This window comes from Colletotrichum jinshuiense, chromosome 6 (assembly GCF_051148585.1).
Source record: "Colletotrichum jinshuiense chromosome 6, complete sequence".
In the NCBI taxonomy this organism is placed as follows: domain Eukaryota; kingdom Fungi; phylum Ascomycota; class Sordariomycetes; order Glomerellales; family Glomerellaceae; genus Colletotrichum; species Colletotrichum jinshuiense.
The window spans coordinates 2,844,389-2,864,445 of record NC_139313.1 but is presented as its reverse complement, the minus strand read 5'-3'; the positions used below and the strand labels follow the sequence as shown (position 1 = coordinate 2,864,445).

Below are 20,057 nucleotides of genomic sequence, written 5' to 3'. Positions count from 1 at the left end.
ATGTCCACTTTGGAACTAGGACAGTCCATTCCGGCAGATACTGCTCATGTATGCATCGTATCCTCGGATAAATCAAGCCTAATCAAGGTTTATGTATGACGCCGTGACTAACAATATGAGCAGGCAGTGAGCGTTCATCTGCCAACATGGAAGGCGAATGTGGGCTACGAGGAAGGCGAATCATGGGTCGTGAACAAGATGACAACCGGATACCCCAGGTGAGTTGTCCTTGTCAAAATGACTCTACCGATGCCATGCCCAATTCACACTGTCACTATATGCGTACTCATATTCTGCGCAGGTTCTTCATTCATAGGAGCATTCTAGCCCTTGCCGAGGACTTGGCGTCCCAATATGCTCGGCCAGGACAGAAGACTATGCTGTTTCCTACCCCTCGCTCTGCCAGGCGATGTCTGGCATTTGTAAAGAAACACGCAGATGCCTCCATCACCTCTGATGCGTGCGTGGTTGATTTTGGATTGGACACCTCCAAAGATGTCTCGCCGCTCCTGCGCTCGCTGTCGCCGACTGTCTCTGCCGTTGTATATGCTGCGGAGTGCTTCCCCGTCGCCAAGCAGTACTGGCAACACACCGGAGACGGGGTCTCGAGCCGACGGGCCGAATTCTGCCACGGCTTGTTGAGAGAGGGCCTCCTCGCTCCCGTCGAGAGGCCTCAGTCTCCCGTAGGAAAGGCATGCAGGGGTCCCAAGAGATACCATCGCCCGTCTTCCATCGATGATACCAAGACGGCCAACCATCCCGCGGCCAAGGCGAACCCTCAGAGTGCCTTCGAGACCCAGGAGAGTTTGCGCTTCCTAGAAGAGCGCTTCGGCCGCAACCTTGACCTCTCTCTCGTCGAACGTGCCAGGTCAGCGATCAAGCGAAGGATTGCGGGTGCCATGGCCGCCGACATGGAGGCGAGCATCAGCTCCCTGCCTCCTATGGCGGAAAATTCGAGAGGCCAGAAAGACCTGCAAGAGAGCGACGTCTATCTGTTCCCTTGCGGTATGAACGCCATCTACAACGCGCACCGGGCCATGTTACGCGCTCGAGGCGACCTCAAATCTGTCAACTTTGGCTTCCCTTACGTCGACACGCTTAAAATCCTGCAAAAGTTTGGTCCTGGATGTCTGTTCTACGGTCACGCCTCGGAGGAGGACCTGGACGACCTTGAAAAGCGACTGGAAAATGGCGAGCGCTTCTTGGGTCTGTTCTGCGAGTTTCCTGGTAACCCTCTCCTGACGTGTCCCAACCTGGCGCGCATTCGCAGCCTGGCGGATAAGTACGACTTTGGTGTCGTCGTTGACGAGACGATTGGGAGCTTCATCAATGTTGATGTGTTGCAGTACGCCGACATCGTCGTGAGCAGTCTGACCAAGATCTTCTCGGGAGACTGTAATGTTATGGGCGGCAGCGCCATACTGAACCCCAGCGGTAAGTATTATCAAGCGTTCAAGAGTGCTTGGGCCGAGGACCTGGAGGATACGTACTGGCCCGAAGACGTTGTCTTCATGGAGCGGAACAGCCGCGACTTTGCATCACGCATCGAGCGTATCAACACGAACTCCGAGACCATTTGCGACATACTCTCGTCTCACCCGTTGGTCAAACGTGTCTTTTACCCCAAGGTTAACCCGACAAGGCCCAATTACGACCTCTGCAAACTCCCTGGCGGTGGCTACGGCGGCCTTCTCTCTGTTACGTTCCATGAGAAGGTGCATGCTGTCACCTTCTTTGACGCCATCAACACGGCCAAGGGCCCTAGTTTGGGTACGAACTTTACTTTGACATCGCCCTACGTGCTCCTAGCACATTATCAGGAGCTTGACTGGGCTGCCGGACTGGGTGTCGATCCAGATCTCATTCGGGTCAGTGTTGGCCTCGAAGAGACGGACGAGTTGCGAAAAGTTTTCACGGATGCCCTTCAAGCGGCCGAGAAACAAAGTGAGACCTAAAAGTCGTGAAACATATTGTACCAACCCCACCAGATAGGCAGGCAGATGAAATGGCGGCAAACTGGATAAACATCACGCAGTTGTTGAACAAAAGCAAAATAACGCTCACCGACGAAAGGGATTGGAGTCTCGTGATGATCACCGGGTGCTCGTGTTACAACTGTCAAGGGTATCTTTAGGGAATCTATAGGCACAAACAAAATATCACAGCGCCTCCTTGCAATGCGGTTACATGACCAAGCATTCGGAGTGCACATACTCGGGACCGTAGTCCTCAATACCCCTTTCAATCTCGTTGGCTCGTTGCTTCTCCTTGGACTCCTTGGGGAAGTATTTGCGCATGTACCTCTCCAGCTGGATATCCAAATTGTCTACATGTGATCATATGTCAGAAAACCAGACTCTTGGTACCCAACGTTTGTGTGCTTCAGAGCAAAGTATTTTTACTCACCTGCGGAGGCCTTCATAACGGTGTCAGCCCTGCACAAGGGGCAATGCTTCTCATTTCGACGCTGGATCTTAACGATGCATCGTATGCAGAAGATATGCTGGCAGGCCAGTCGGACGGGCCGGTAGGCGATAGCAAAGCAGATAGGACACAGGTAGTCACTAATTTGGGGTACAACAGATACCAGGTCGGTGGACATTTGAGCGCATATATCCTTGGCCACAGAGCCGGCCAGCAGCTTGTCAGAGTGAACCTGAACTGGAAAAGATTTTGAAACCCCCAGGCATGTCCGCTTGTCGAATTCTGATGATAGTCAGCTCTATTATACGACAAACTGTTGCAGCGACGGAGATAGAGGAACGGGCGAGACTCACTCTTCAAAATCTTGTAGATGGCGACTTGGTTGATTTCTTGAAACTGCAAGTTTTTCAAAAGAACAGCGTTTAACCGAAGAAATCGGACAAGGGCCTCGCGGCTCTCGGCAATCTTGAAAGACTTGACCAGGTTGCGTTTCGTGATCTCTTCTTGGAACCACTGAAGTTGTTTTGCGGCAGTCTGGCTGTTGCGCGACCCGTGGTCCTGTTCGTGGGTGGAAAAGAAGACCTGAGCATCAAGGTACAGCTCAAAAATAGCGCGCCACCTTGCGAGGTCACTCTTTGAAAGGCGGCTGGGTTTGGTCAAATGGGAAACATCCTGGCGCAACGCGACAATTTCTGCCACCATGGCTCTTTCCTCCTTGGCTTGAAGCGCATCGAGATTGTTGACATCGCTCTGCAAGATGTCAAAGAACTCGCTATCAAAGACGAGGGGAACCTCAATGCGCTCATAATGCACTTCTGGCACCACCTGACCTCGTCCCTGGTATTGGTCCTGGTCAGGGTGCTGTGTGTCGGATAATTCAATCTCGGCGGCGGCAAGAGACTCAGCAGAGGAAATAGGCGAGGAGGTCTTCTCATTAAGAGATGCGGCTGACACGAGTTGGTCGGGGTTGGGAGACTGCAAAGCGGCAATGCGTTCAATGAGAGCGCGGGATGCAGGTGCCAAAGATGCATCTACAGCGTTACCATCACGCATGTGTACCAAGACGGTCAACTTGGGTCTCAGCAATTTTGAGTTCCCGGCAGCTAAATTATGACAAAAAGTGAGTGTCAGTGGTTTGCTCCTGATGAAGGTGGCGCCGACTCAAAGATGTTGTGCGGGAGGGGGCATATAGTTTACCATTGAGGCGGTATTTGGCGGCCAGTGGCGAATCAGCGGCCGGGTCGAGAAGTTGGCGCAAAGTTTCGGGATCGAGTCCCAAATCGTTCAGTTCGCGGGCGACACGCTTTAGGACCTTTTTCAGTTGACCATATGGAACGGCAAGATCGATCCAGTGGGGCGGAAAGTCTGAAAGGCCAATTTCGCAGTCAGTGATGCTCAATGTTGAACTTCAACCCGCGAAGGATGGAGTCCGAAATGAGAGGAACGGGCAGGGGATAGGAGCAGGAAAGGAATGGACATGGGATGATGCGGCCATTGTTGATCGGCCGTGGGTTATGCAAAGGACTTACCTTCACGCCTCAGCGTCTCCTTGAAATCATGGGCAAACTTCATGGCTCATCAGATCACCAGTGTAACGATTTTGGGACGAGTGTCTTGGCGAAGACGGAAGACATGGCTTCCTTTCCGGGTGGACGAGACAGGAGGAGAAGGATAGCCCAGGGTTCAGGGTACGCCGTCGAAGGGGGGACATGTAGAGGGACAGACGGCAGAGGGCAAGCAGCGAGGTTGCACTATATAAAAAAAAAATACAGGCACGGGACGGATACAGTACGTAACCAAATTTGTTTTCTTCAATGGGTGCGGCTGGACTGGACCGGGCTGCTGAGGACAAGGGCAAGGACAAGCAGGGACAGGGACGTACATGAACGCACCACCACCTACCTGCACAGCAATGGCCGGAAGGTGCATCCCGTCGTTGCCTTCGGTTTCCCTGTCTATCCTTAGGCACTGACTGGACCGGACCGCACCTTACTCAAGGCAGGTAGGTAAGATACTCGGCTGGCACGCGGGTAAACAAGTAAGTAGCCACTGCAATTCTTTCAAGTCATACCAGCAAAGGCCGCGTCCGAGTTGGGACCAATACAGTGTAGTCCGGTCCAGGCCAGACCAAGCCAGGCCAATTTACCTACCTCGACGTACTTACACTACACATTGGACAGAGCCCAAGCCGCGCTAAAAAGCTAGGGACAGAATCCCGTGCATACATAGGTAAGAATGACACATTCGTTGGCGATGATGCATCGAATTATGCCGGGCAATAATGTCAACATCGTGCTACAGTATCTAACTGGTAGAGAGTAATATATGTACCTCGCCTCGTCCATTGTGGGTACAATGGGATAGGGTCGGCTAGGGCGGGCCAACGGAGGAAAATCCCAGCGCTCCATCCTCTGTGATTCTTGGGACGTGGATACGTATCAATCCAAGAAACGGTACCGCAGTCAGGGACGACGACCTATGCAACTTGACTACATGCAACTGCATACAGCCCTACCAGCCCAATATTGCTTTGGGAAGTGCTCGGTGCATATTCGAGTCACATTTGAGTCATATAGTAAACTGCCTCGAAGATGCTACCGGTTTGCAGAGTATCTCATCTCCAAAGGCACGGATATGGCACCAGGTACTTACGCCAAGGTTTAACAGCGTGCCCTGTCGTAGCTGACATAATTCCAAATTCTGCGCGGGTACGGATATTTCCCGCACGATTAATCCAGTCGCCAACATCTATCTTGGTGCTTCGAGATTGGTGCTGTGTGACAGGAGGGCATTCCCAACTTCAGTTAAGTCTTGTGAGGGACTGACCGGACCAAGACTCCGGGTTCGTCTGGCCGGAAAGCAAACAGTTAATTAGGGTCTACGGGACTTGCAGCGTCGCTGCATCACCGCTATGGGCATTCCACAAGTAGCAAACAGCGTGTTGACACTCGCCGAAAGCTTTTCCAGACAGGCCGAAAACTGCTTGCGGCGGTGTTATCCCTATAACCGCAGGTCTAAGCTACCTCCCTCTATCCTTTCTTAGAAGACAGGTTGAGCGCAAATCATCAGCTTTCTTCAGCTAGCTTGCATTAGGTGGGCCTGAAAGAGTGGTAGTACCTAGTGGGCATGATTCACTCGTTCCCCGTCACTTATCTTATCTAGCCCAGGGGGAATGAGGGGTCGCGGGGCTGTGACAAATGGAGGGGCACTGAATCATATGGGTTTTATTTTATTTTATTTTATTTTATCGTAAGACAAAAAAAAAAGCTACAAGAGACGTCGTCGGCAAGAGATCGACTTTGGGTGTTTATGCTCTGCAAAGGACTATCTCGCATAACGGATACCCGACTCGAACTTCTGAGTCACCGGCGTAGTTGAGGGAGCCACCGACAAGCAGCATTCCACAAGATATATCTCCAAGGACCCTATCGTAGTTACAGGTACCGACTTTCAACCTTCCACCATCTCCCTCGACGGCTCCAGTCGATCATCACCATCTCCCCATCGCACAATATCTCACCATACTGCTTCAACCAATATCTTCCCTTCCACCCTATCACAGTGGGTTGCCAAGATATCGCAACTTCGTTTGGAGCCGGCGGACTTTCGTCTCGCCTCGGAGTCGATCTCATTTGCCGTCTCTGCACTCAGCTAGGCATCGTGGACTTGGCCCCCCGATTTCCTCCCCGTGTGCACATTTGGCAATAACTCTCGTGCTGTGTAAACGGATTATTTCACACACGGCAAGTGGAGAAGTGAACAGCTTCTGTGATCTCCCTAGTGCCCGTAACTTGCCATGGGTGCTCAGCAATCTTCTGGTCGAGATCAGGGCGATGGCCCCTCCCAGCAAACAAAGACATGTTACTACGAGCTTCTCGCCGTCGAGCGCGATGCCACTGATGAAGAGTATGTGATTATTCTGCCGTCAACATCAATCGCCATTCTCTAATCCCTTCTGTATCTACAGGATCAAGAAAGCCTACAGAAGACGCGCCCTTGAGCTTCACCCAGACAGAAATCTGAACGACATCCAGAATGCAACTCGCCGCTTTGCCGAAGTCCAGGCTGCATATGAAGTGTTGTCCGACCCCCAGGAGAGGGCCTGGTACGATTCACATCGCGAAGCCATCCTGCGGGGTGCCGATCCTGACGATTCGGACGTCCGTAGCCCTGAGTACAACAACATCAAACTCACATCCACCGAAGACATTTTCTCTTTGATTCGTCGCTTCAACCCCACCGTTCCTTTTACAGATGAGCCATCGGGCTTCTTTGGTATTGCGAAGGCGACATTCGACCATCTTTCGGACGAAGAGATCGCCGCAGGCGAGTATGCGCCGGGGGATATTCCAGACCACCCTACATTTGGCTCCTCTACGGACAGCTATGAAGCCGTTGCAAAACCCTTCTACAGCGCCTGGGCAAGCTTCTCAACTCGCAAGACCTTTGCCTGGAAGGACAAATACCGGCTTTCAGATGCGCCAGACCGTCGTGTGAGGCGCCTGATGGAGAAGGAAAACAAAAAAGTGCGCGACGAGGCAATTAGGGACTTCAACGACGCCGTAAAGTTCCTCGTCACCTTTGTGCGCAAACGCGACCCTCGGTACCTGCCAAACACGCAAACTGCTGCAGAGCGCCAGGAATCCCTGCGCAGTGCCGCAGCTGCTCAAGCTGCACGCTCTCGCGCTGCTAACAAAGAGAGGCTTTCCGAGGCATTTGTTCCCGAATGGGCTCAAGCAAGGGATGACGGGGATCCTGGAGGGCACTTTTCCGAAAGCGAGGAGGAGGAGTCTGAGGTTGAAGAGATCGAATGTGTCGTGTGCAACAAGACTTTCAAGAGTGAGAAGTCGTTTGAAGCACATGAGAGGAGTAAGAAACACATCAAAGCCGTCCAGCAATTAAGGCGCCAGATGAGGAATGAGGATATTCATTTAAGCCTTCATGAGACTGCTGCTGTACCCGAAAATGCTGGGCTGGTGGAGGAAACTCAGCAAGCAGCCGAGCCACACGTTACCAAGGAAGACACTGGCGATATGACGGAGTCTGTACCTGATGTTAAAGAAACCAACCTTTCTGATACCTCGTCTGAGTCTTTGGGAGACGATGAATACGCCTCCCGCGTCGACATCGAGAAGAGACTGTTCGCTGATGAGACTTTCATCGTCGAAACAAGCCAAGAGGATACTCCAAAAGGCGATGTTGACAAGGCATCATCCAGCTTGAAAGGTTTGTCGCTAGACGACAACAATGATCACTGGCCGCAGCCCAAGAAAATGGGCAAGGCTAAGGCCAAGCGCGAAAAGAAAGCAGCACGACAGGCGGGCGAAGAGGCCCATTCCGGGACAGTAAGTCCTTGCATGGTTCATTCATTCTGAAACATGGTTACTGACACAGGTTCACTAGCACACGTGTGGGGTCTGCAAGGAATCGTTTCCTTCCAAGACGAAGCTCTTCACGCATATCAGGGATCTTGATCACGCAGCGCCTACGTCAACCCCCGCTGGAGGTGGTAAAAAGAAGAAGCGCTAGATTACTGTTTATCTGTAAGACCATGCCCTCCCCTCTTCCTATTGCGGTTGTCCCAGTAGCGCAGGGCAAAGTCAGAACCACCCGAAACAATGATAAACAAATATTCAAGAATTCGCCCACCAGTTATTGCCTTGCCTTGATCTTGAACTGATCATCCTGTACGCCCATGACCGTGCCAATTCCAGGCCCAATAGATAGCATATGCCCAACTGCACTAAAGGGAGTAGTTACGCGTTGATTGATTTGCCTCGTTGCATTCCCAACGCCGAAACAAACCCATTTCACAGCGCCTATTAGTTTCATGATATCATGTAGTGGAGGCGTCAAGCGTTTAGTATGGTATCGCCATCATCATCGCTGAGGGTTTCAACTTCATCGATGGCGCTGTCTCTTTCGCCTCCGCCGCCTCTTGACACCGGATCATGTTCAGCAACATGTATCACAGCCTTTCCCTGTACATGCTTGACATTCCGCCTCCATTCGGCCCAGTCGTCATCATCCCGGATCAAGAAACCAATCAGCATGCTAGGGTCCATTTCCCTTACGTGTAGCCGGCGCAAACGACGGGTATGCACGGTTTCAACATCCGCTTCAGTGTAACGAGAAAGATCCTCATGGAAGGAAAGCGCAGGTCTGGTATGGTGCGGATCAAGGTAGAATAGGTAAGACCCCTGCGCACCTATGAAGTAATGCGAAGAGGAAGGCCGGCCACTACATGAAAAATTAGCAAATGAATGCTAGCCCGAGTGAACATACCTACCCTGCGATGCCCACTGACTGTGGCATTTGAAGAGCGGCTATGAGAGCCTCCCAATAGACCGGGGTAATCTTGTCGATTCCTAACCTAGTACTAACCAAAATAAGAGTCGGGTGGAATTCAGAACCATCGGGTTTGGCGATCTTCAGGAAGTTGTCCTCGTAGACATCTGGACCATCTCCGGTGGAGTACACTCTTAAGGGCTGCTGCTCTTGAGCGTTGGCTAAAGCCCTGCGATTCCATGTTAGTAGTCATGCCGGGTCCAACGACACCAAACCGAGCGTGTTTAGGCTTACTGGATACATCGAGCAGTTGCAGAAGGGCCAAACCACTCCCCAGGATATTTGCCGCAGGCGGTAGCCCCATGTTGGACAAACTCATGAATGGAATATGGGGCTCTCGGATCGTCCGCAAACAGGGATAAAAGTTTCCGCTCTTCTTCTGGGCTTTCGCCTCGGCGCCAATCTATTACAACATTTAACATTGAAGAAGAGAAACGGCACCTACACCACAGTCCGTGGGAAGGTCAGGGAGACGTACCGCGCCCCAGATTAATGACGGCCATCGCATTTGCCAATAGACTCTGGCCTGATCGAATCATACAACCCCAACCACTGTCAGACGAAAAGCCATTTTGGTCCACCAACTGGCTCTTAATGCGCATCGAGAAAGACAACGCCGACGATGCTCTAGGGTCCGTAGACTTCGCTATTGGTTGAAATTCGGACCGGTACGTCATCCAGAACTTGGATTCGAAGTCGTCCAGGAAAGCAGATGGCCACCCTCCATCTTGACCGGAATAATCGTCATCGTAGGCGAGTGAAGATGAGAAGCTGCTTGATATGGAATCTGGTGGGGTTTCGGGGCCTTTGGCCGAGGTCGCGGTTGATGTTTTGCCAACTTTCGGTTCTGCTTCTGCAGTGTCGGTCGGAGGAGGAGTTTGGCCCCGCTCGTCTTTGTCCTTGACGGTTTTGGTGTTGAGTGTGTACGAGCGCCCAAGGCACCAAACCGGAAGATCGATCTGGTAGTCGTTGGTGGGTTCAGGGTCCCAGAACATCTGAACGATGCGACGGTATCGACCGATATCTACCGCAGCCATAGCGGATTTCATCAAGGTAGAGCCAAGATGCAAGGTCCTGAAGATGGGCAGTCCGGCGTTTGCGAGTCCGTTACTGCTGGAGGCGTGGGTGCGGGCGAGGAGAAGACGAGGATACAATCGTTGGTGGCGCCCTTAATAGTATGGTTGGCTCCTTTACAAGCTAGAAGATGAAGGAAAAGTCAGTCCTGGTGTCAAATTAGGGGCCCAGATTGCGTCGCGTTGTAACCGCGTTGTAACCGCGTGGTAACAAGCAGGCAGTCGTTTGAATGCAAGATGGCTAGCTGCAAGAAAGAGCAACAAGGGCCGTGGTGTTGGATCAAGGTACGTGACGAGAAGGCCGGGGGTAGGCAGGCAAGCTGAGGTAAGGAAAGAGGGAACCTTAAGGTGAAGGGGAAACGCCTAAGTTCCTTTGGTAACCGATAACAGGCGGGCTGTCCCTGTGACGCATCGGCCAAGCATGGCGGGGCTCGTGGTTCAGTGTTGTCACCGAGGTTGACCATGAGGACGAGTCTCAGCCACGGACCAAATGTTATGCCCCCCCTAACACTGCAACGCTGATAGAAGTGCTTTAGTCTGTTAGGGAAGCCCCAGGACATAGGTCCTCTTTTGATCGGCAACTACTATGCTACCTCAGGTACTTCGCTCCACTGCAGCTCAGCCAACTGGCCATTAATGTGTTCTTATCGATAAGAGGTGCGTCAAAAGCCCCGCTTGCTATTGAGTGGAACATGCAATTACAATGTGACAAAGCTTACGGTATCCGTACTTACCTGGAGCTACTTGGCCCTGCAGTAGAATCTATTGCGGAGGGGAAGCATCTGATTTTTTCTGTTTCTACCCTACATCCCAGCCAGACTAACTACCTTACCATGAGGTAGTTGGGATTTTCACCACGATCTGACTCAACACTGTTTTTTATTGAAAAGGCGGAAATCACTACGCAGCGCCACAACACCCTTTTCCCCCCTATTCATTGCGTGGGTGGGGGATGCCACGAGGTGGGAAAAGAGGTGGTGCGCGAGCGCCATCGCGCAGTGTTCATCATCTGCGATCAACCCGTGGTATAGACCGACCTGGTCCCAGTATTGCAGTCGGCACTGGATCAACCGGTCAGTTAACGCAGGCCCAGGAAGGTTCTTCTCTAGTCGAGAGTTTCAATTAACCGGATGCTTAACAGGATTCACTTTGCAGGATGAGGCTCGAAGTACAGCGCACCGCTCGTCGCCCTGGAGTAGTGATTCGAGACTACGCCATCGGCCTGTCAGCTTCGTGAGTACAGGATCCACCGAGCCACTCAAACAACTGGAAAGCATTTTGCATAAGGAGTCGGGAAATCAGCCCGAAGCAGTGCCTGATGTCGTTCCTACACCCTCGAACAACCAAGGCGACGACAGATTGATCGATGAGCCTACCACTTCCATGTACGATGACGCGTGCATACATTGTGTTACATCGGCCGACAATGCTTTGAGTGTGACTGAAGCTCCACTATATGAAGATGAAGCCATGGAGGTTAAGGCTTCTCACAGAGAAGACAATTTCACAGGCGCCGAGACTCCTCCAATGCAGGAGGCACCCACAACGCTACCTTTCTTCCTCGATGTCATAGGAGACAGGCATTGGCGTGATACACTCTCAACGCAAACTTTCGCACGCTCTCCATCACCTGTCGCATCCGATTCCAGTGAGGAAATCATTCTTTTCAGAGGTCGTAACAATCCCCCCAAAGACCACGACAAACCAAAGCCTTTCAATTTGGGTGGGATTCATTCAGAAATTAAAATGGTCGAGAAGACGGTTGGTTTTAAGGGAAAGAGTCTCGCGGGTCCTTCTGGAAACGGCGGCCCAGGTTTGAAGCGGCATTCTCGTCGAGACACCAAACCCCAAAATCGCCAGGAAGAGGACGACTTGATCGCGGACTACATCGCTAATATGCGGGAACACGGCGATGACGAAGGTTTGATCCCTGCCCAGGCATATTCTCGTCGGGATATTGGCGGCTCCCTCAGTGAGTCTGAGAGTGTTGAAGAGTCGTTCCAGACTATCACCGCCATAGACGAGCCAAAGTCTGCAACGGGCAGTACGAGTGGGCCCGACGACACGATTGCTGAGACGGAAGACATGTTCAAAGGCAATGATGAGGGGCCTCGGCAAAGCGCGCACAAGCACGCGAAGAGAACCAAGGCGGCACAGGTTGATGAAGCACTTTTAGGAGTTCTCGAGACGGATGCCTCTTACCTAGGCTCCCTTGAGCAATCTCTTGCCGAAGATGCCTCACTGCAATCAGAGACAAGTGAGCAAGAGGATATTGAGGATGACGTCTTTGCATCGGCGGCAGATCGATTTGCCAACGAAATCGATGACTTCGACTTCATGGATTGGAACCGCCCGGTGCTGAAACGCAAGAAGGCTAAAGGCAAAGCCCCCATATTTGATATTTCGGATTCGGAGCTGGAAGGCAGGATGCAGGCGGCATGGAAGAATGACCGTTTGAAGAAGGCCGAGAGGAAAAGAGAACGACAGGCTTTGCGACAACAAGGGCTGCTTGGGAAACACGCGAACCCAGAAGATCTAAGAGTCAAGTACCCACAAGGCATGGGACTGGACCAGATCGCCGAAGAGCTGAAGAAGTTCCTTCTGGGCTCGCAGCCCAGGTGAGTTATGCCAAATATGGTCCCAATTCGTTTTCGCTAGCTTCCATGAACTGACGCAATTTTGTAGTCTGACGTTACCTCCCATGGATAATCACGCCCGCAAAATTATTCACGAGCTAGCCAGCAAGTTCAACATCAAATCGAAGTCGACGGGGTCGGGTGATCAACGGCGACCCATGCTTCATCGCAGCTTTCGAACAACTAAATTCGCAGAGGAAACATTTGACATGGCTATTGCCAGGGTTGGGCGGAAATACTTCCCTCGTAACGACACGGCGCTGCGGGCTGCAGTCCAGCGGCAGTCAATACGCCGCGGGGGTGGCGGCGGGCATGCGGGTGTTCTTTATCGAGATGGCGAGGTTGTTGGTGGCTCCGCGCCAGAACTAAGCCAGGATAACAAGGGACGTACAATGCTTGAGAAGATGGGCTGGAGCAGCGGTACCGCTCTTGGCGCACTCAATAACAAGGGCATACTGCAACCAGTCGCCCATGTCGTTAAACGTAGCAAGGCAGGCCTTGGATAACACTCGAGGCCCCATGCCCGCATGTCGCCTGGTGTGCGGGGAGATGGGGGTGTCAGGTGCTGAAGCCGGATGCGCCTGTAGATTGAGTATATACTGGATCTCAAAACAAGCGCGCAAGACGATGTGGAAACCAGTGTTTGTGTTCATGTGCACGAATTCATTCGTCCGAAAACCCTATTCTCAAGGTGTATTGTACAGCCCGCGAACCCCGTTTGACCGTGAAGACATTGCCCCCAAAAAAGCAAACCATCCGTAACGCATTAAGAGACTCCAAGGATATTGGTAACCTTGGCAGGTCTCATCATGACACCCAAATGCCAAGTAAAATCCAATGCCCGAAAAGAAAAGCAGCACAAGCACCCCTTATTTCGTGGAAGAAGAGTACTTGGTGACGGCCTTGGTGCCTTCCGAAACGGCGTGCTTGGCCAATTCACCGGGCAGGATAAGGCGAACACTGCTGTGTGTCAGTTGTGTACATTATGTGCGTGGAATCAGCGGGTTGACATACGAGGTCTGGATCTCACGGGAAGAGATGGTGGACTTCTTGTTGTACGCAGCAAGCTTAGAGGCCTCAGAGGCGACGCGCTCGAAGATATCTGGTGGGCATGTTAGAGAAAGCGCGATATTGAAGCTATGGGTGCCGGTGCTTACCATTGACGAAGGAGTTGAGGATGGACATGGCACGGTTGGAGATACCAGTGTCGGGGTGGACCTGCTTCAGGACTAAGCGTGCAAGGTTAGCAATCTTGTTCGCGAATGCAGGGACCGGGGACACGCGACGCCATAAATGTTCGCGACGCGCTGTACCCAGACTGGGAGGAAATCATGTGAGACTCACCCTTGTAAATGTAAGAGGAGTAGGTCTCCTTGCGCGTCTTGGTGCGCTTCTTCTTGTCGCCAGTGGCGGCAGTCTTCTTGCCGGCATCCTTCTTCTCGGGAGCCTTGGAGGCAGTGGAGGGGGCCTTGGAGGCGGGCTTCTTGTCGGCGGCCTTAGGGGGCATTTTTGCGGTTTGGTTTGAAGGTGAGAAAGTAGAAGATTGGGTATGCGTTGAGCTGGGTTGAGATGAGTTTGACGACCGTGACTTGAGCTGATGGATGGAAAGTGGAAGAGTTGTTGTTGCAAGAAGAAGAATGGGGGGTGGGCTGGGTTTTTGTAGCTGGACGCGACGGGCACTAGCGGCGTTACTGATTTGATGCGAGGCCAGAGTGATTTTGGGGAGGGGTGGGTGGTCAGTGGTGCAGTGGGCAGTGGGCAGTCTGGTCCGGGGGGTGGTCTTGCCTTGCAGAAAGGGAAACAGCAAGGCTCAGGCTCAGAACGGTGAAGTGGAGACCACAAGAGCGGCTGCCGGACTGGGGTATACACGCGTTCGCGCTATGAAAAAAATACGTGCATCAAGTATTTTTTTTTCCTCGCGTAGTACGAAGCAGAAGCAACCACCAATGACAGTGCAGCATTGCGAGCCAACCAGCTTTTTACTTGCAAAAGAACCCACCAGTTGCTCACTGAGCAGTGGTCAACGACCAAAAAAAGACTGCAATCGACAGACCCAATCAGGAAATTTCCGGGGAGGGAAATGGAAGCCCCGTGTACCAACTAGATACGTATCTCATAGATAACGCGATAAGGAGGTGGAAGCTGACGCGAGCGCGTCATCTCTAGCACCCATGCCTCTCATTCTACCTCTGACTTACTCTCGTACCGCAAACCAGTGCATTTCGTTTGGTGCAACGAACTCAATCCAACGAGTTCTGGTTGGTTGGAAGCACTCTGAATTTATTAGGACCATCGCTACCAGCATGTTGTCTCGCATCATGTGGCAGATTATCGAGCCTTCACCATGTACCATTTTATGACCTATCGCCGTGCATCATAGTGAAGGGGTGGTCGCAGTTATCAATAAATGTCAACCCGAATGTTCTAGTGCAAGGCAGCGAGGTTGTTGTAGCCAGGTCTGGTATGCGCTTGACCTGCAACGCTGAACGACCTTTCGGTTTGCTGCATTGCACTGCTTCCTGCAAAGATGGAGCGCAAACGACGATCATAAACCACTGCATGCCAGGGAAGTAGAACGGGTCTTCTTCCGCTTCCGCTCTACTCCCCTCTGCCATGCTCGACGCGTCCAACGCGACGCCGGACTGGGCAGGGTTAGACTGGGCCCGCACGGCTCCCACCCACATGTCTGGGTAGCTCAGTCTCTGCGATCTACCCCTAGTAGCAGATACATACAGGCCAAGGCAACGTGCGGCATTGAACGTGGAGCAGAGAGCGGAAATCTAGATCGCGACGCGCTGTCCAGAGACGAAACCACGGCGGAAGGCAATTTGGTGGGTTCTCCTAACCACTCCACTGCCGCCGCAAGGCTGAATTCAATTGACACATTGCCACCACAGTCACGCAGGGGTCGCTTTATGAGGCCTCTGACCGAACTGTATCTGATTCTTCCGGATCCAACACAGGATGGAGCAGTAAGATGGGCCATGTAAGACCCAGGTAGCTGGGTCCGCTTACACGTATTTCAATGTGTCTGCATCACGTACATGAGAGCCTTCTAGACCGGGTAAGAGCCTTTCGGCGGATCCTCCAAGGTCAATCTCCATGCAGTAGATAGACCACAGCCGGTCGATATCATAGACGCAGATGGGTGAGCCGGAAGAGGAAAAGGTTTGAAATCACTGGCGTGAAAGCCTCCTAACTTCAACATAGCCTAATGAGATGGGGAGTCTGGTGAAATGAATAGTTTGGCAGCAAGAGGTCGACGTATGAAGACGATTCATAAGCAATGGTGATGTCAATACAATCTAATAATAATAAAAAGGAGGTAGGGACCGCGTCAGTGTCAATATCGAAAATACTTAGCTGATTGTGTTGCCTGATTTGTGTTGTGTTTGTTCCAAAGATGCAAGAGAAACAAAAAGCGAAAAGGAAAAGAGGCGGGGGAGAAGACGGCATCGTCAGAACCACTGGCGAGGTGCCTTCTTTTCCTGGCCAGTTAGATTATTCGAAAAGGATTGGAATAAAATAAAAGAGGCAGTCAGAGAAGGGACGTGTCCTAGACGTGGGGTGGAGGGCAACGGCGGGACCCCCGGGGTTTTATTTCCTTTAGCCACCCAGCACCACTTCCAGGCACAAGGCTCCTCCACCATGCGGGAGCGATAAGGTACGTACCTCCTGCCGTGGGCCCCAGAAAAGATGCACAACAACATGGAATTTCTGATTTCGGCTTAGCGTTAAATCGCGCGCTGGTGATCCGTGATCGAGCTCCTCCGACGCGAAAACTACTTAACTTCTTGACTCCCCACCATCTTCACTCTCTTCCATCTTCATCTCACTTTCCATCCGCAACCCACAGCCAGCATCCAGCCCAGTCGCTTTTCTCGCGTCTCACGCACATTAACCAACCTTTCCCACCTTTTCAACCGAAAATCTCACATTCACAATGACTGGAGGCGGCAAGTCCGGCGGCAAGGCCAGCGGTTCCAAGAACGCGCAATCGTAAGCTTCTCCTCTTTGCGCTCACGCATCAGTGATCGCGTTTTCCCGCTTTGTGCATTCGATCGAACTTGGCTGACTCGACTGTTTTCTCAGCCGTTCCTCCAAGGCCGGTCTCGCTTTCCCCGTCGGTCGTGTTCACCGTCTGCTGCGCAAGGGCAACTACGCCCAGCGTGTCGGTGCTGGTGCCCCTGTCTATCTCGCCGCCGTTCTCGAGTACCTGGCTGCTGAAATTCTTGAGTTGGCTGGCAACGCCGCTCGCGACAACAAGAAGACCCGTATCATCCCCCGTCATCTCCAGCTCGCCATCCGCAACGATGAGGAGTTGAACAAGCTTCTGGGTCACGTCACCATCGCCCAGGGTGGTGTTCTGCCTAACATTCACCAGAGTAAGTTTCATACTGTGTTTGTATTAAAATGTAGTGCTAATTAGGCTTGTAGACCTGTTGCCCAAGAAGACTGGCAAGACTGGCAAGAACCTGAGCCAAGAGCTGTAAATGGGTGTCTCGGGTTTGGGTTTCTTTCGTGCTGGTCGGCTGCTTTGGGTTGTCATGACATCGGGGTCACGGTTCAGGTTTCACGGTTGATTTTCACGTTTGGGTTGTACAATAATACCACGGCAGCGGAAGCTGTGGTTACGAATGAGAATACCTTTTGAAGATCATTTCTGCGCGATTATGCCACAGCGTTTTGACTTTGTTTTACTTCGACCTTATTTGGTACTATTTGTGAAATAAGAATCCATGTCCGCAGTTAATAGTATTTAGTGTGGATTTGATGGGTTTCGTCTCGTACGCAGTATGTAGTGTACAGATCGTGGAAACAATTCGCATGTGACAATGACGGTTGCGTTTTCCGCAGCAGTTTTACTACTGCGGTTGAGTGGTGCATCAAACACATTCACAAGGTTCATAGTCCCGGCATCTGGTTCCTATCTGATTGCCTGCCTGAGTCTACCTCGCGTGATTTGGTTAAATGGTTTGTACTCGACGTAATTAGCCACCACTAGCTCCATTCGCGGACATCTAGTGACTGACACCAATGTATCTCCATAGCAGAATCAATACATTCGAGATAGAGAATCAAGGCTGGCTGCCCTCCAGAATCAGGTGTGATTCGCGTACAGTTAGGCCAATGATAACATGCCAAACATCGAGCTAACCAGACCTCTTGAAGTTCGTCCGCCAAGCCCATTCCAAATTTCCCCAGATAGCATGGCTCACTTTCAGGTCGCGAACTTAAAAGAACATAGGTAATGGCAGCGGCTTCTTGTCATGCACAACGCTATCGATATTTACACTCCAAGCCATCCCGTTTCCAACTTTCTTCGCTTAAAACTTCAATGGAGGCGGCGCTGGTTACTGTGTTAGCGTATAGATACTGTTGCGATCCTGGCGTCGAAGAACTCACGGTCGAGAATGGGTGCCGGAAGGTTGCGCTCGTACTTGGAACCTGTGTTTCCAAAAGTTAGTACACCGCTCGACTTTGGTAGGAAACTTTAGATATGGGTATTACGAACCGCCAGGGGCTGTTGGGTGCACGTAGGGCTCTGGGTGTTTCCACTTTGCCAACAACTTCTCTGTCTGGACCAAAAGCTCCTAGTTGATTGATGGTTTGTCAGTTTGCCCCATCTGGTTTGTAATTGTGCACAGAGTCGAAAGGGGTATTTGGGAGCTTGGCTCACTCTTTTCTGTCGGGAATCCGTCACATTTCTGTTCGCCTCGAACAATGACCGGATATACAGAGCTTGGCCTCTCCAGAGATGGCGGTGAACAGCCCAATCAAGGGCCAGCTTCAGCGACCGTCGATAAAGCGACCTGTCATGACAATTGTCAGCTCGACGGCTCTTTCGGGGGTCGATCGTTGGTGGTGGATGCGGGAGCTCACAATGCCGCTTGACGGGTCGACATGGTGTGGATGCGCTGTCGACTAAGTGGTTTTAGATCGGTTGAAGCTCCAGTGGGAAGTAGTACAGAGTCGCCCGCGATGAATTGTAGGCATAGGACGAAGTGACAACTATCAATGGCACATGGATAGTGGTGATGCAAGAGATGATGTTAAGGTGCGCGTGCAGCGAGGAATGAAGCCAGAATAGTGGGTATTGGCATGACGGCCTGAGGCAATACATTTGAGCCGCATTCCAACTACAACCCATTGATTCTGTCATTGTTTATACAGCTTACACAGTAGCAACGCTATGAATTAACAACATAATATTGTATTTTAAAGCAGTACGTTAATAGAATAAATAAATATCTATACTATTATGTATATTATTCTTATTAAAGCTTAGTTTTTATCTATAATTTATATTTATTTATTAACGTTTTTAAACTAAACTTATATAATTATATAATAAGTATAATATTATATAATATAAAAGGGCCTATAGCCTAGATATAATATCTATAGAAGTGTTGTTTATAAAGATTTTCATCTTAACTTGCCACTATGTCATCTAACAGCTATTTAGCTATATAACTCTTATACCTTAGTTATTAAGTACACCTTTATCAACTATCTACTTTCGAGATAAATTCAGCCGTTTAGAATTAACCTCATGCTAATCTAATTCTACTACTTTCTCTCCTACTTAGCAAAAGACCTTAATGTATTACAGTATAGTTTAGTGCAACCTACTACTCTCTAAGCAGACTTATAAGAAAACTAACTTTATAGCATCTATCTCCTTAATAGCCTAGGCGGCAGCATCTATAACATCCTTAAAGTACTTAAAGTCACTAGCTTTATTAAAGCTATTAAGATTATTAAGTATATCTATAAGCTTAGAAATATAAGCTGTAATTATCTTCTTTATTTTCCTATTATTATCTTTAGCTAGGAGTTTAAAGCTAAAGATAGCTATATTAAGCTTTAGATTACTTAAAAGCTTAAGAAATAATATTTCTTTATTAATAGCCTAAAGGCTAAGATGTTTAATAACTACACTTATTTATAGTAGATCTCTATAGATAGTATATAAAATATAGTAATCTTTAGGCTATAGTAGACCTTATAGGTTAAAGAAAGTACTTCTTAATAATATTATAAAGAATAAGATTATTAGTTTTTTAGATAATAAAAAACAGGTTGATAGGTAGGCTTATAGAAATTAGGCTTATAGAAATTAGGCTTTTATATATACCTATTTATATTAAGCTTTTTCTTAAGGTTTTAGATTACTTTAGATAAAAGTACTTTCTAATATATTAATTATACCTTTAGTATAACTTATATTATAAGGTTTAACAACCTTAATAGTAGGTTTAATAAAGCTATTACTATTAGGGTGGCGTTTAAAGCTTTTATTAGTATTATATTAATCTACTATTTTAGCTTTACTTTTATATATATAGTAATAGTTAAAGTAAGGTCTAAAGTAGTAGCTATTTTATATTATTAACTATTTCTAACTAAATTAAACTATTAAGATTTATTATAAACTAGAGATATTATATTATAAAGTAATATATATTATAGTTTACTTTTATAAAGGGTAAACTATATTAAACTACTTATAAAGAGCTAGAATATTAACTACTACTAAATATAATATAAACTATATTATAAAAAAAATATT

General features: G+C 49.8%; 8 protein-coding genes across 8 annotated transcripts; 4 read left to right on the top strand and 4 right to left on the bottom strand.

Moving 5' to 3' along the window:
• On the top strand, positions 1-1,955 carry EsH8_VI_000717 (pyridoxal phosphate-dependent transferase; the record flags this gene model as incomplete). The annotated part of the gene is made up of 3 exons (XM_083271970.1): positions 1-48; positions 124-218; positions 302-1,955. 3 exons carry the CDS (start codon positions 1-3, stop codon positions 1,953-1,955), a joined length of 1,797 nt encoding a protein of 598 aa, XP_083127144.1.
• A 228-nt stretch (positions 1,956-2,183) lies between these two features.
• EsH8_VI_000716 (SPX domain-containing protein) lies at positions 2,184-3,996 on the bottom strand (the record flags this gene model as incomplete). Its single annotated transcript, XM_083271969.1, has 5 exons — positions 2,184-2,326; positions 2,407-2,706; positions 2,778-3,527; positions 3,622-3,789; positions 3,954-3,996. The coding sequence occupies 5 exons, from the start codon at positions 3,994-3,996 to the stop codon at positions 2,184-2,186; spliced, it is 1,404 nt and encodes a 467-aa protein (XP_083127143.1).
• Positions 3,997-6,220: 2,224 nt separating this feature from the next.
• On the top strand, positions 6,221-7,953 carry EsH8_VI_000715 (uncharacterized protein; the record flags this gene model as incomplete). Its single annotated transcript, XM_083271968.1, has 3 exons — positions 6,221-6,330; positions 6,392-7,769; positions 7,828-7,953. 3 exons carry the CDS (start codon positions 6,221-6,223, stop codon positions 7,951-7,953), a joined length of 1,614 nt encoding a protein of 537 aa, XP_083127142.1.
• A 323-nt stretch (positions 7,954-8,276) lies between these two features.
• Positions 8,277-9,821, bottom strand: EsH8_VI_000714 (cysteine protease ATG4; the record flags this gene model as incomplete). Its single annotated transcript, XM_083271967.1, has 4 exons — positions 8,277-8,664; positions 8,714-8,941; positions 9,007-9,175; positions 9,251-9,821. The coding sequence occupies 4 exons, from the start codon at positions 9,819-9,821 to the stop codon at positions 8,277-8,279; spliced, it is 1,356 nt and encodes a 451-aa protein (XP_083127141.1).
• Positions 9,822-10,797: 976 nt separating this feature from the next.
• Positions 10,798-12,987, top strand: EsH8_VI_000713 (uncharacterized protein; the record flags this gene model as incomplete). The annotated part of the gene is made up of 3 exons (XM_083271966.1): positions 10,798-10,918; positions 10,987-12,463; positions 12,531-12,987. The coding sequence occupies 3 exons, from the start codon at positions 10,798-10,800 to the stop codon at positions 12,985-12,987; spliced, it is 2,055 nt and encodes a 684-aa protein (XP_083127140.1).
• Positions 12,988-13,350: 363 nt separating this feature from the next.
• Positions 13,351-13,988, bottom strand: EsH8_VI_000712 (histone-fold-containing protein; the record flags this gene model as incomplete). The annotated part of the gene is made up of 4 exons (XM_083271965.1): positions 13,351-13,441; positions 13,496-13,583; positions 13,639-13,710; positions 13,826-13,988. 4 exons carry the CDS (start codon positions 13,986-13,988, stop codon positions 13,351-13,353), a joined length of 414 nt encoding a protein of 137 aa, XP_083127139.1.
• Positions 13,989-16,424: 2,436 nt separating this feature from the next.
• EsH8_VI_000711 (histone-fold-containing protein) lies at positions 16,425-16,974 on the top strand (the record flags this gene model as incomplete). The annotated part of the gene is made up of 3 exons (XM_083271964.1): positions 16,425-16,480; positions 16,574-16,866; positions 16,919-16,974. 3 exons carry the CDS (start codon positions 16,425-16,427, stop codon positions 16,972-16,974), a joined length of 405 nt encoding a protein of 134 aa, XP_083127138.1.
• An 834-nt stretch (positions 16,975-17,808) lies between these two features.
• EsH8_VI_000710 (NADH dehydrogenase 1 beta subcomplex subunit 9) lies at positions 17,809-18,387 on the bottom strand (the record flags this gene model as incomplete). The annotated part of the gene is made up of 5 exons (XM_083271963.1): positions 17,809-17,831; positions 17,888-17,929; positions 17,997-18,075; positions 18,162-18,294; positions 18,365-18,387. The coding sequence occupies 5 exons, from the start codon at positions 18,385-18,387 to the stop codon at positions 17,809-17,811; spliced, it is 300 nt and encodes a 99-aa protein (XP_083127137.1).
• Between the last annotated feature and the right edge of the window lie 1,670 nt (positions 18,388-20,057).